Source organism: Hyperoodon ampullatus (assembly GCF_949752795.1).
Source record: "Hyperoodon ampullatus genome assembly, chromosome: 4".
NCBI lineage: Eukaryota > Metazoa > Chordata > Mammalia > Artiodactyla > Ziphiidae > Hyperoodon > Hyperoodon ampullatus.
Window position 1 is genome coordinate 4,823,003 of NC_136917.1, and position 13,991 is coordinate 4,836,993.

General features: G+C 40.6%; 1 protein-coding gene across 1 annotated transcript in view; it reads left to right on the forward strand.

Annotated features, from left to right (window-relative positions):
• The window catches only part of TTC1 (tetratricopeptide repeat domain 1), a 55,881-nt gene that overhangs the window by 25,980 nt on the left and 15,910 nt on the right, over window positions 1-13,991 (forward strand). Inside the window, exons 3-5 of the mRNA XM_079703956.1 lie at window positions 8,243-8,303; window positions 9,762-9,874; window positions 13,601-13,637. Of these exons, the coding sequence (XP_079560082.1) occupies window positions 8,243-8,303; window positions 9,762-9,874; window positions 13,601-13,637 (211 nt within the window). The remainder of the gene's footprint in view (window positions 1-8,242; window positions 8,304-9,761; window positions 9,875-13,600; window positions 13,638-13,991) is intronic.

Genomic DNA, 13,991 nt, shown 5'->3' on the forward strand with positions numbered 1-13,991 from the left:
GGGTTGTGGCAGGCGCCGTCTGTGTGGGTCTCACTCTGTCCTGCCTGCCACAGACGGGGTGCTGGGCTCTACCTCTGAGCCCCCAAAGCTCCCCTTCTGTCCCAGCTGACCTCCCGACTGGGGAGGGGGCTTCCCCGCATGATCTGTATATACTCGTGTTCCTGTTGACTGCTTTTTTCCCCCTGATTGTGGGTCAAACTTTCTGGTCTCTTTGCATGTCTTACAATTTTTTTGTTGTTGTTGAATCTGGGCATTTTAAGTAATATTGTAGCAACTCTAAAGTCTGATCTTCCCCCACCCCCCAATTATTTTTGTTGTTGCTATTTTGCCTGTCTGCTTATTTGTTTAGTAATTTACCTGGGCCTAGCTGTGTGATTCATTTCCTCTGGGATGTGTGGCCACTGATGATGGCTCTGCTCAGTTGGTTTTTGGTTTTGTTCCTGTTTTTATTTTTAAGTCTGGCTTTCTTGAGGTTGCTTCTGTTTCCACACAGTTTAGTGGCCATGCAGTACTGGTCAGAGATGATGTTCAAACACATCAAATCGATACGGCTTCCACCTGCAGTCATTGGATCTATGTGTGGATTTAGAAGTGTGTTCCAAGTTCAGATAGTTTTCAGGTCTGCCCCATTGGACCCTCTTGCATTTCCTCAAAACATGTGCACAGGCTTCTAATAGAACAAGGATGTGTGAATAGTTTCAGCCCTCTCAAGTGTGCACACCAACTCCAGTCAGCCAGGATATTTGAAGAGCTTGTCAAGTGCCTCTATGACTGTCTCTTTGTATCCTCCTGTTACATTTGTCTGACCCATGGGTCCCTTGTTTGCCCAACCAGGACCGCTACCACAGATTAGTAGAACCCCTGGGCTTCCCTGTTTGCTTGCCACTCAGATTGCAACACCACTGGGCATGGATTATTTCACCTTCTTTGAATCAAGTCAGTCCTCCAGCAGTGAAACTGCTGGTTATTCACAACCTACCTTGCGGTGTTAGAATTACCACATTGAATGATGGGAGAAAAAGGGGAGCAGTCTCTAGCAAGTATGCCACAGGTTTTCATGGTTATTTCCTAAATGAGTTTTTCCTGAAATAAGTGTTATTCACTTTGTTGTTAATCCTGTAATCAATTTCCAGGACACTGAAGTGTTTTTTTTATCTTTCTGTCCAGTTTTGTAGTTGCTTTTGGGTTAGAGGGTTTGGAAACCTCCTCATTTAGACACATCAGAAGTCCCACCTAGGGACTTCCCTGGTGGCACAGTGATTAAGAATCTGCCTGCCAATGCAGGGGACACGGGTTCGATCCCTGGTCCGGGAAGATCCAGAGCAACTAAGCCCATGCACCACAACTACTGAAGCCTGTGTGCCTAGAGCCCGTGCTCCGCAACAGGAGAAGCCACTGCAGTGAGGAGCCTGTGCACCGCAACAAAGAGTAGCCCCGGCTCGCCACAACTAGAGAAAAGCCACACACAGCTACGAAGACCCAACACAAGCAAAAAATTTTTTTAATTAAAAAAAAAAAAGCTTGTCTTTAAAAAAATAAAAGTCCCACCTAGTATTGAGTTTTAAACTGTTTAAACATTTTACACATTCAAATGTTAAAATTAAATCAGAAAGTATAAGGAAAATTAAGCATAAATGTATTACAAGCAGGAACAAATTAATGTAACTATATCAAATTGATTACATGTTAACATAACTATATCGAATTGATTACATAGAGAAGATAATTCCAATAACTTTGGACATAATATTCTGGCTATATACCCTTAGTAGAATGTATCCTAAAGTCGGAAAGAACTGCAATGAAATCTTGAACTTTACATAGTAGGTTATAGGTAGTGATAGTCATATAGTAATTTTGAACCTTTTTGTTTATTGTAGGATAGAGCAAATGAGTAAATATATTGCTGTTACTGGGAACTAGAGTTTTCACTGTGGGAGTTGGTGTGGTATTCACTTACTTGAATACATACATAGAAGATTTCACTTGTATGTATTCTCTGACTCCTGGGATTTTTATTTTATTTAAGATGTATTTTCATGGGTATCTTCATTGAGAGGGCCTAAAAGCAGTGACTCCCTAGTAACATCTAGATCTTGGTTTCTAAATGCCATTCCCCACTAAAAGAATCCAGGACTCCTTGGAGAAATGGCTGATTCCAGGTATGGGGAAGGCAGGGTACAAAATATTGCACCTGGGATATAATGTACACCTGCAGCAAAGTTCACCCTTGGGGGATAGATCCAAGCAAAGGTTTACGCAGATCCTAGAAGTGGGCTAAGAAGACTTAGGTAAGAAGTCTGGAGCATGGTCTAAAGGGGCCCCACAGGAGGAAAGGTGCCCTCTTGCCCAGGCCTAAGGAATGTACAGTGTTCTTCAACCCATGAAACCATCTGAGCATTTTATAACATTCCAGACGTTTGCAGTGCTTTTTTAAATTCTCTTATTTATTTACTTATTTATTTATTTGGCTGCATTGGGTCCTTGTTGCTGCATGCCAGCTTTCTCTAGTTGCGGCGAGCGGGGGCTACTCTTTGTTGTGGTGCACGGGCTTCTCATTGCAGTGGCTTCTCTTGTTGAGCACGGGTTCTAGGTGCACAGGCTTCCATAGTTGTGGCTCGTGGACTCTAGCACAGGCTCAGTAGTTGTGGCACACAAGATTACTTGCTCCGCGGCATGTGGGATCTTCCCGGACCAGGCTCCAACCCATGTCCCCTGCATTGGCAGGCGGATTCTTAACCACTGTGCCACCAGGGAAGTCCTGTTACAATTTTAAAAAATAACCTGTGAGGTAGAATTGAGTTGCCCAATTAGAGGCATTATGTACAGTCTACATTCAAAGGAAGACCATGTGGGGAAGGAAGTGAAAGGTAGTCCTGGGGAGGAGATATGGTTGTGCTAGACTTTGAAAACAGGAAAATATGGTTTGGGCAGCTGGAAGGGAAATCTAGAAGAAAAACAGTGGCATTCCAAGGTGGGTAGGTAAGCAGAAGAATGGAGTGAAGAATAAGAGAGCCAGCTGTCTAGAAGAGAGGACTTGTGTAGTAATGGGAGATTAGGTTGAGTAGGTTGGAGTAGAAGTTTGTTGCAAAGAATAAAAGATTTCTGAATCTTCATTTTTTTAACCTGTAAAGTAGGTAGATACCTCCATGCCCATCTCTCAGAATTGTCTTGGGAGGCAGGTGAGCTGAGCCAATGTACATGACAGCAGGTGTTAAGCAATGAAGTGCTGTACTGGTATAAGCTCTAGTGCCAGGCTGAAAAGTTTGCAGTTGTGGTAGTAACTGTTGAAATAAACTCCATTCGTCAAGGGCGTTGTCTTTTTTAGGTTTTCCTTGGCAGTTCCTGTGATGATTTCCAGTGCAAGGTAAAGTCACTGTTTCTCCCTGAGTTTTTAGTGATGGGGAGGACTACTGAGTTAAGAGCCCTGTAAGAATTGTCCCCATTCTTATGGAAATACAATTCTAGAACAGATGTTGTTACCCTGTGGGGTCTCTGCAATGTGTTAAAAGGCACTGTGGAGGCATGTGAGAGGGCTCCTGACCACGTTAGACGAGAACCTGGAAGATTTGCACCCAGTAATGCAGCAGGATACCAGTACTACCAGTTCACTGATGTGTGAATACTGCTGGCACTTAGCATGCTAAGTAAGACTTATACACGATGAAATCTGTCCTTGGATTCCATAACATTACACAGTGTGCGTGCCATCCTTTGGAAAAAAGAGTATGTTCCGACAGCAGAATAAATCCTAGTCTTTGTACTGGGATCAAGTTAGTCTCCTGGCACAGCTGGGAGATAGTGCAGCTTTCTCTTCAAAGTGCTATTTTTAGCTGTTGCCAAGGAGATATTCAGCATGATATTGATACTTGAATTACTCCTCAGTTTACACAATCTGTGGAAGCAGCAGCTCTTTTTCCAGGGTTTACTGGATCACTGAGTTGTGATTTATCAGACCACAAAATAAAATTCCTTCCTTAGAATAATTGGCCTCTGAAGTACGTTCTGGAGCTCACCTCTTGGCCAGTTCAACTTTCAGGCCTAGTTATAAAGACACCATGAGCTTTTCTCAGGCTGCCTGCTCAGGCTGGCCCTTATCAGTAATTCCTTCTGGGTGTACCTTGGATCTAGGCTTTTCTCATTGAAATGTTAATGTTCTAAATTTACCAAATAATGATTAAACTCTTAAAACACACACTCACACACACACACACAAATGCACGCATGCAGGCACACTCGCACGCAGGCACGCACGCATGCACACTCGCACGCAGGCACGCACGCATGCACGCACGCGCTCACGTGAGCTTCACAAGAGCCTGATCTGGCAGTCTGAAAGACTCATCTGTGTTCATAGAACATTCCTGATAAGTTGACACTGGAGAACAGATTATAGACCAGAAAGTAGCTCGAAATTAGAGTTAAAATAGATTGAAATTGTTAATGTATGGACATTAAACTCTAATAACTTGATGAGTTGCCCTTCTCTAAAGAATTTTTTTGATATAACTTTTAAAAAAATATATTCCAGACCTTTAAGACCTGTGATGCATTTATCCATGTGATCTTATAATTTCTTCTTTTAACTTATTAACATGTCACCTTGCATTAATATATTTTCTAATGTGAAAACAACTTTTCATTTCATTGTTACAACTTTATTAGCCAGTGATACATGGGTGTGTGTGTGGTTTTGAGTGAATTTAAAATTGATCGAATGAATTCCCTAATATTTGTAGGGTTTTGATTTTACCCTAATTGAAGTTGTTTTAGAATTAAAAAAATTTTTTTCGTTTTTCTTAAACCCCTTCACCCATTCTCCCACACCCACCCCACCCCCCCGGCCCCAACCTATGAGCCTGGTGTTTTTTGTTTTGTTTTGTTTAGATTCCACATATAAGAGAGATCATATGGTGCTTGTTTTTCTCTGACTGATTTATTTCATTTAGCATAATGCCCTCTAGGTTCATCCATGTTGTCGCAAATGGGAAGAGTTCATTCTCTTTTATGGCTAAATAATATTCCGTTGTATGTATGTGTGTGTGTGTGTAACACCACAGTTTCTTTATCCATTCATCCATTGACGGCCACTTAGGTTGTTTCCATATTTTGGTTATTGTAAACAACACTGCAGTGAACATGGGGGTGCAGATATCTTTTTGAGTTAGTATTTTCATTTTCTTCAAATAAATACCCAGAAGTGGAATTGCTGGATCATATGGTAGTTCTATTTTTAAGTTTTTAAGGAACGTCCATACTGTTTTCCATAGTGGCTGTACCAATTTACATTCCCACCAGCAGTGCACAAGGGATTTCTTTTCTCCACAGTCTTGCCAACGCTTGTTATTTCTTGTCTTTTTGATAATAGCCATTCTTTTTTTTTTTTTTTTTTTTTGCGGTACGCGGGCCTCTTACTGTTGTGGCCTCTCCCGTTGCGGAGCACAGGCTCCGGACGCACAGGCTCAGCGGCCATGGCTCACGGGCCCAGCCGCTCCGTGGCATGTGGGATCTTCCTGGACCGGGGCACGAACCCGTGTCCCCTGCATTGGCAGGCAGACTCTCAACCACTGCGCCACCAGAGAAGCCGGATAATAGCCATTCTAACAGGTGTGAAGTGATATCTCATTGTAGTTTTGATTTGCATTTCCTTGCTGATTAATGATGTTGAACGTCTTTTCATGTACCTGTTTGCCATGTATGTCTTCTTTGGAAAAATGTCCGTTCAGGTCTTCACCCACTTTTTAATAAGATTGTTTGAGGTTTTTTTGCTGTTAAGTTGTATGAGTTCTTTATGTATTTTAGATATTAATGCCTTATCAGGTATATGATTTGTAAATATTTTCTTCCATTCATTTTGTTGATGGTTTCCTTTGCTGTCCAGAAGCTGTTTAGTTTGATGCAGTCCCACTTGTTTCTTTTTGCTTTTGTTGCCTTTGCTTTTGGTGTCAGATTCAGAAAATCATTACCAAGACCTATGTCAAGGAGCTTACTGCCTTAGTTTTCTTCTAAGAGTATTATGGTTTCAGGTCTTACGTTCAAGTCTTTAATCCATTTTGAATTAATTTTTGTGTCTAGTATAACATAATGGTTCATTTTCATTCTTTTGCATGTGGTTGTCCAGTTTTCCCAGCACCACTTATCGAAGAGACTGTCCTTTCCTCATTGTATATTCTTGGCTCCTTTATCGTAAATTAATTGACCATGTGTGTGGGTTTATTTCTGGGCTCTCTGTTCTGTTTCATTGATCAATGTGTCTGTTTTTATGCCAATACCATACCATTCTAATTACTATAGTTTTGTAATATAGGTTGAAATCAGGGAGCATGATGCCTGCAGCTTTGTTTTTCTTTCTCAAGATTGCTTTATCTATTTGGGGTTGAAATAACTTTTAACTGGATTTGTTATGGGGTTTTCTTGGCCTCCAGCATCAAACCCCCTTTCTCATGTGAAGGAAATTCCCCTGTGCTGTAACCATGTTGAGTGCCAGTCAATCCCCCGATTCCCTCACTCTGTTTTCTGGCAGCCAAGGCATGTGACCTACGCTTGGCTCATTGGATGCTTCTGACCAAAACTTTAAATCTGGATCAGGACAAGGAAAGGGGAATGGTTAGGATTTATTGGCTGCTATTACAGTCCTATCTTGGCCAGATTCTTCCACTAAAAGACACTTAATGTTTTCTTGCTTTTTGACTTAACAGAGCTGCCTTGAGTCCTGCCTGTTTTCTAAGCCTATATTTTAGGCCTCCCTTTGATTGTGTGAGCCCCACAGTAGCTTTCCAGTAAATATTCCCTTAAATTTTTTTTTTTTTTTTGCCTAAGATAGTCCTTTTACTAGCATCCAAAAATCCTAACCAGTACAATAGAGGATATTATAATTCAAGCACCTCCTTCCTGGGTAGTACTAGGTAAATGTGGCCCCATTTTTGTGTTTTGATTGCCATCACCACTACCCATTTTATTTTTTCCTGTATTCCCTTAGAGTAGTCCTTCTTCAGATGTGCTATATCTTAAAATGAATTATTATTGTGTCTGCTGAACATTAATAGATGTCATAAAAATTAAATTCAGTTTATACCTACCTTTTAGTTTCTTTATTGAGATTCATCAAATGTTCTGTTTCATCCAGAGTATAGTAATAAGGTATTTGGAAAGCACCCTGGTCTCAACAGCTCATTTACAAATCTTCTCCAGAGACGTAACATTTTTAGCTTAGTTCCTAATCTTAAGAGCACCAATTGTTTAGGCTCCCAGTTTGTATTGTGGGTGAAAAACCCTGCTAACTTTATTTCCTCCCTGTGAAGTTTTTATTTAGTCAGAAGCTTCAAGAATGAAGGAAGAGATTTTTGGAGATTCCCTCTTTTTTTAAAATGCTGTCAAAAGGTGGCCGGCAGACACTGCTGCCAGTTCTGCTTCTGCCGACCATATTGCTAAGATGTTCAGGGCTGAAAGCACACAGGGACTCGGCACCTGTCGTCTTTGCTCTACAGAATAACATTCCCTCTGCCTTTGAGTTCAAAGAGTGCTTGGCCATCTGTGTTAATTTCTGAGTTGTTAGAAGAAGCTAAGAAAAGAGAGGTTCCTCTAGGTTTCTTCAGATTTCCCTGGGTTAGCCTGCTAACTGCATACTGCCTGACCCTGCAAATAAGACTTGTCCTCCATAATGCGCTCTGCTGGCTACTGTACGTCTCCTTTATGATACAAACTGCAATTGTAGCTAAGTAAGTATTACATTATTTATTTTACAGAAAAATAATAGCTCATATTTATTGAGCCCTTATTTGCCAGTCGGTGTATTGGGAGTTTTACATAAATTATCACATTAATCAATAAATCTATTAAAGCCTTAATTTTTAGATGAAGAAACTAGGCTCAGAACGATCTGGAACTTGTCCAGGATCTTCTATAATTAATAAGTAGCAGATCTAGAATTTGAGTTTATAATGGTAAGCCTACCAGTGGGTATACTTAGTTTCACTTTTAGTAAATAGAAATTACTGTTCCATGCAAAAGGTAGAAACATAGAAAACCTGGGTTTTATCTTTTAAACATCAAGAATTCACTTGATGATTAGCCAGATGGTCATGTGTTTTTTCCTGTATGTTTGAGATTTAGATAAAACTGACCCAGTTCTCAAAAGTCAAGCTGCTGCCTATTGAATAGCATAATGTGTAATGAAAGCTGACCTTTTTGTTCATTTATCATAATATGGTGAGAATTTATGTCATTCTCTGATCTCTTTCAGAAAAGGAGAGAAGAGAGCTCTAGACTAAAGGAGGAGGGAAATGAGCAGTTTAAAAAAGGAGGTAAGGTACCTATTTCAGCACTGATGCTGGACGTCTTGACTCCTCATTCTTTTGTAGATTCTGTGAAGAAACACCAAAGAACATTAGGAAACAACTAGCAGACCTAAACTGCTAATAATACCCTGTTGCCTCCCAACACCTTGGAATTTTATTTTTTTACCAGGTCCAAATTATTCTCAAGTGACAGTGACCAGTTACCATGTGTCTCTAGGCACAGGCATAGTTTTTCTTTTCTGTAATCTACTGTCTATAAACCCAGAGATTAGAAGGAAAAACTCTTGAGTTTTTGCTTTGGGAAACTCTAAACTGGAATGTTAAAAGGCTATTTTGCTACATTGCTGTAAAAACAGGGTCCCCGTTACTCACTTGTGACAGTGCTGTGAATACTGGCCCAGTGCATCCGGTGTGGCCGAGGGAAGGATTTTGCTTGTATTTTGGTTGCTCTTTCATGTGCCTTTTTCTGTGGATGCCTTAAGTAGAGAGATGTTCCTTTTGCATTTCCTATATTTGCTTAGGAATAAGTGGGGTTCGTTCTTATAATTTGGGGGAACTATTTGATCTTATGATCAAATTCTGTCACATCTCAGAGTGTGCATGCTTTAGAAATCTAGGAGTAGTAACATCTTCCCCTAGTTATTTTTAGGTTAAAAAAATTTTTTTTCTTATATCCTGGTTTAGCAATCATCACTTCTTTTTTTCTAAGAAAACTAAAGGTTCTCTGAAAGCGTATCTCCTTGTATTTTAGTATTAAATATTTCAAACCTGAGAAAGGAGTGAGTACGCAATTTTTCTTTTAGTACCCTGACCATAATTCTTTGTGTGGCAATGAATATATAAATTTATCACCATTTTCTCTTTTAAGGTGTTTAGTCAACTGCTGATTTTTACATTGTTGCTTCTGGCTCTATAAAATGTCTCTCCAAACATTTCATGGAAGCAGTTTTAGCCGGGTTGACTCCATGAAAGCACAATGTCTTTTTTTTTTTTTTTTGCGGTAGGCGGGCCTCTCACTGTTGTGGCCTCTCCCCTTGCGGAGCACAGGCTCCAGATGCGCAGGCTCAGCGCCATGGCTCACGGGCCTAGCCGCTCTGCAGCATGTGGGATCTTCCCAGACCGGGGCACGAACCCTTGTCCCCTGCATCGGCAGGCGGACTCTTAACCACTGCGCCACCAGGGAAGCCCCACAATGTCTTTAATGAAAATATATACATAGAATTTTTTTCTTCATCCAGGGCCATTAATCCCAGATTTCAGTCTCTTTCATCTGTCCAGTTCCCTAATCCCCTTTCAAAACTCTTTACTAAATTGATAAGCCAAATGAAAGGTGAACATACAGAGAGCATTCTGTTGGAGACCTTTGTCCCGTGAATGGAAAGCTATGCTTTCTGAGATCTTTTGGAATACAGTGATATCAGGTGTAAAATCATAACTACCTCTCATACTTTACCTTATCCTCAGATTATATAGAAGCTGAAAGTACTTACAGTCGAGCCCTTCAGATGTGTCCATCCTCCTTCCAGAAAGACAGGTCTATTCTGTTTTCAAATAGAGCTGCCGCAAGGATGAAACAGGTATGTATCTTTGACCTTTTCTTTTTAAGAAGCACATGAACTTAGAGTGTTTTTGTAGGATAGCTTCTCTCCAGAAACAAGCATAGGGGCTCTAAAGTTGCTGCCTCTCTTTTCCTACCCATATATCTCCCTGATTTAAAGGGCACGGGGAAGATAGAAAAAATATTTTGAAAAACTTCAGTCAGATTACTGTTCACATTCCTCATTAAAGAGGCTGAGTGAACACGTCCATGGAAGGAAACCTGGCAAAGTTTCCGCCAAACTAGGGCAGGTTAATGAAGCAAAGAGCCTAGTGCATCTCCTAGAATAGCTACAGCTGCTTATTTTAGGCCTCTGGAACTCTAGATAAAGACCCAAAGGGATAGGAAACAGTGCTTAAAACTGGACTTCAAGATGCTTATCCCTGAGATTCTGATTTTCTGTTAAAAGTGTGGACATAGGGAGAAACGTCCAAGAGTTGGGGTGAGAGGTACGCTTAAATGCAAAGTAGGTGTCAGGGAAAGTTCAAAGGTATTTTGTATTTCCAAAGGATTGAGAACCTGGTGTAACAGGGTGAATTTAGAATAGATGAGAGTGTAAATATATTTGTTTGGTATCATGCTGGATACCAAAAGTTAGATGTGTGATTTGTCTGATATTCCTATTTAGTCAACATAGTAAATCTTGCCAGATTGAAATGACGAGAGCTTGAAAAAAACAATACCACTTGTTTAACTGTGACTACTTGTATTCCAAGCACAAAGGGTAGGTTTTTTTAACACACCTCTAAGCAGCTACGAAGCAGGCCCAAGACTGGGTGGAGTGGTTTTCTGTTCGTTTAGATCAGGTATCTACATCACTCTCTTTTTTGATGTTGACTGGAATTCTCTAGTGCTTCTACCAAAGTCACTTTGGATGGCCAGGGTTTTTAAAGGGGGGTGGGGGTGTGCTTGAATATTTGGACATGCAAAAAGTTTTATTTCAACCCAGACGCGTATGTTTTATTATTGGATTCAGTGTCCAAGGTGAAGTTTTTTAGAGTGATTCATGTGGCACGAGAGAAGGAATAATTCTAGAATATACAAACAGACATTTTGTATTAGGGGAAATAAAACAACTGTTTTAAGTTTATTTAAAACAATAGTCATTAATATATTCTACCATCGACCAGAATTCACACCTAATAGTTTTTACACTTAGCTGGAAAATTCTGGTCTTTCACTTTTGCCTCTTGGAGACATCTAGCCACATTCTTAGACTGGAAATTGTCATTGTGAAGTGAGATCAAGGATACCTTCAGTGTCGGAGAAAACTCTGTACCATACCCATTTGGCTCCTGGGTTTGGGGATTCTTTGTTCCCACAATTGCCAAGTTACTGGCATTGCTAGTGTTGGGCTGGTATGATCAACTGGTTCTTGAATTAGGAAAATGTATGGCCTTGCTAGTCTTCTGTCTGTCACAGTTGAGGAGGACTCAAAAGAGACTTGCTCTGTGACTCTTGCCTGCACGAAGAATAGGTTTGTTAGTGGGGTTTTTGTTTGTTTTGTTCTTTTAACTTGCATTCCTAATATTTTTAAAAGATCCTAAAATTATAGACTTGGAGACTTTCAGGATTAATGTACTGAAGTGATTTAAGGAGCATGTTCTGAGTTTAAGGAAGTGATGGGTTAACTGCTTTAAGAAGAATTTCTGAAAGGCAAGTTTGCAGGCTCAGCATCCCTGACTGGGTGTGCCTGGGCAAGCTTTATGTTTCATGTCTGGAGAGGGAAAAGGCATACTAGAGTTAGGACAGAGTTTCAGCTCTAGGCCTGACTACACAAGAGCAGACAAAGCCCTAAAAAAATAGGCTCTAAAAGTAGTTACTTGGGGGCACAAAGAATACCACCACAGCAGTTGTAAACATAAGTTATAAAGATTTGGGACTTCCCCGGTGGTGCAATGGTTAAGAATCTGCCTGCCAATGCAGGGGACATGGGTTCAAGCCCTGGTAAGGGAAGATCGCACAGGCCGCAGAGCAACTAAGCCCGTGTGCCACAACTACTGAGCCTGCTCTCTAGAGCCCATGAGCCACAACTACTGAGCCTGCGCTCTAGAGCCCGTGAGTCACAACTACTGAGCCTGCACTCTAGAGCCTGTGAGCCACAACTACTGAGCCTGCATTCCACAACTACTGAAGTCCATGTGCATAGAGCCTGCGCACCACAACAAAGAGTAGCCCCCACTCACTGCAACTAGAGAAAGCCCGTGCATAGCAACGAAGACCCAATGCAGCCATAAATAAATAAATAAATAAATAAATTTAAAAAGTTATAAAGATTTACTCCTATTTCAGTTTAAAATATGAAGTTGTATCTTAGATTTATAGAAATCTAATAAGTTGGGGAAATACTGACTTACAGATTTCTTTACTACAGGACTTCTTGTTAGAGTTTTTAATATGTGAATTGCTATGATGAACATTGGAAGAGATAATATAGTTAGTGTTTCCCAAATGACTCTGGAACCTTTTTTGCTTATTGTGGGTAAAATACACATGCTACAAAATTGACCATTTTAACCATTTTAAAGTATACAATTCAGTGCCATTCACAGTGGCACTGGATACATTCACAGTGTTAGGCAGCCGTCACCACTGTCTGGTTCCAAAATTTTTTTTATGGCCCGAAAAGGAAACCCATTAAGCAGTCACTCCCCATCCTGGAACTGTTTCTTATTGAATCCTGAAACTCCATTTGGTAGACATTGCTCTAAAATGTTCTGCAAAATATTTGGCATTTGCTACAGTAAACATTATGGAAGTATTGAACGTTTATTTGAACTAACATTTCTCTAACATTGTAGAAAATTTCTAATTTGGGGAAAATAGACATTTAGAGCTTAGAAAAGTTAAATAGCAGATTAGTGTCAGAGCTGAAACTAGAATCTAGTTCTTTTGATATCCTGTGTTCTTTCCACTGTGCCATGCTTCTCAATTCAGCAAGTTATATTAGTTAGGTATCTTATTTAGTGAATTGTTTTGTTTTTTGTTTGTTTGTTTGTTTTTTGCGGTACACGGGCCTCTCACTGCCGTGGCCTCTCCCATTGCAGAGCACAGGCTCTGGACGCGCAGGCTCAGCGGCTATGGCTCACGGGCCCAGCCGCTCCGCGGCATGTGGGATCTTCCCAGACTGGGGCACGAACCCGCGTCCCCTGCATCGGCAGGCGGACTCAACCACCGCGCCACCAGGGAAGCCCATGTTTTGTATTTTTGTTTCATCAGTGGATAAATTAAGGTTCATAACTGAGACTACGCGAGAAGCCATACAGTGTCTGTAGATGGACCATCTGTATACATTTTCAAGATACCACTTTGGGTGCGATGTATAACAGCTGTAGCCAAAGAGGAGGCTTATTAATTCAGGTATTCATCTATCAGTCATGTGCCCTGTTCATTGATCACAGAGTTTTCTCACTGTCAACATTCTAATGTAAAGCGTCTTGCAAATATAACAAGTCAATTGCAACAGTCTTTAAAGATACTTTAGGAAGAAGCTACTTGAATAATTTGTCACCAGGAGGCTTTCAAGTTAGAGCTGTGAGCATAGTTTGAATTTTAGCTTGGAAGTAACACGTGTGTTTTGGTGTTATTTCCTTGAAAAGCATTCTGCATCTCCATAAGCAATTATTAATGATCAGCATATGTCATTGAGCCTTTGGGCTATTGAGACAGAATTAGGGTGACATATTAATGATCTATTTCCTTTTAGGACAAGAAAGAGGTGGCCATCAGTGACTGCAGCAAAGGTACAGCTTTTTGGTCTTGTTGCATGTTAACATACAAAAGCATTACCTCAGCTAGACAAGCAAATAAGGAGGCTCTCAGTCAGGTGTGTACTTGTACACATGTACTCTTCTTCTGAGGCAGTTAAAGAAGAAGCTCTCGGCCTTTCTTAGAGGTACTGCCCAGTAGTTGTCTTAGTGTAAGCATGCTTTTGAATGGATAGTTGTCCGTTTATCCTGTATTGGTAAATATATGGAGAATAATTCCAAGCTACCTTGGCCACAGAAACAGAGTTTATTCCCTGTATGTCCAAATTACTCTCCTTTGAAACTGAAGTTGAAGATCTTAGTTAGCTGCTCTTGGGGCAGCTGACTCTG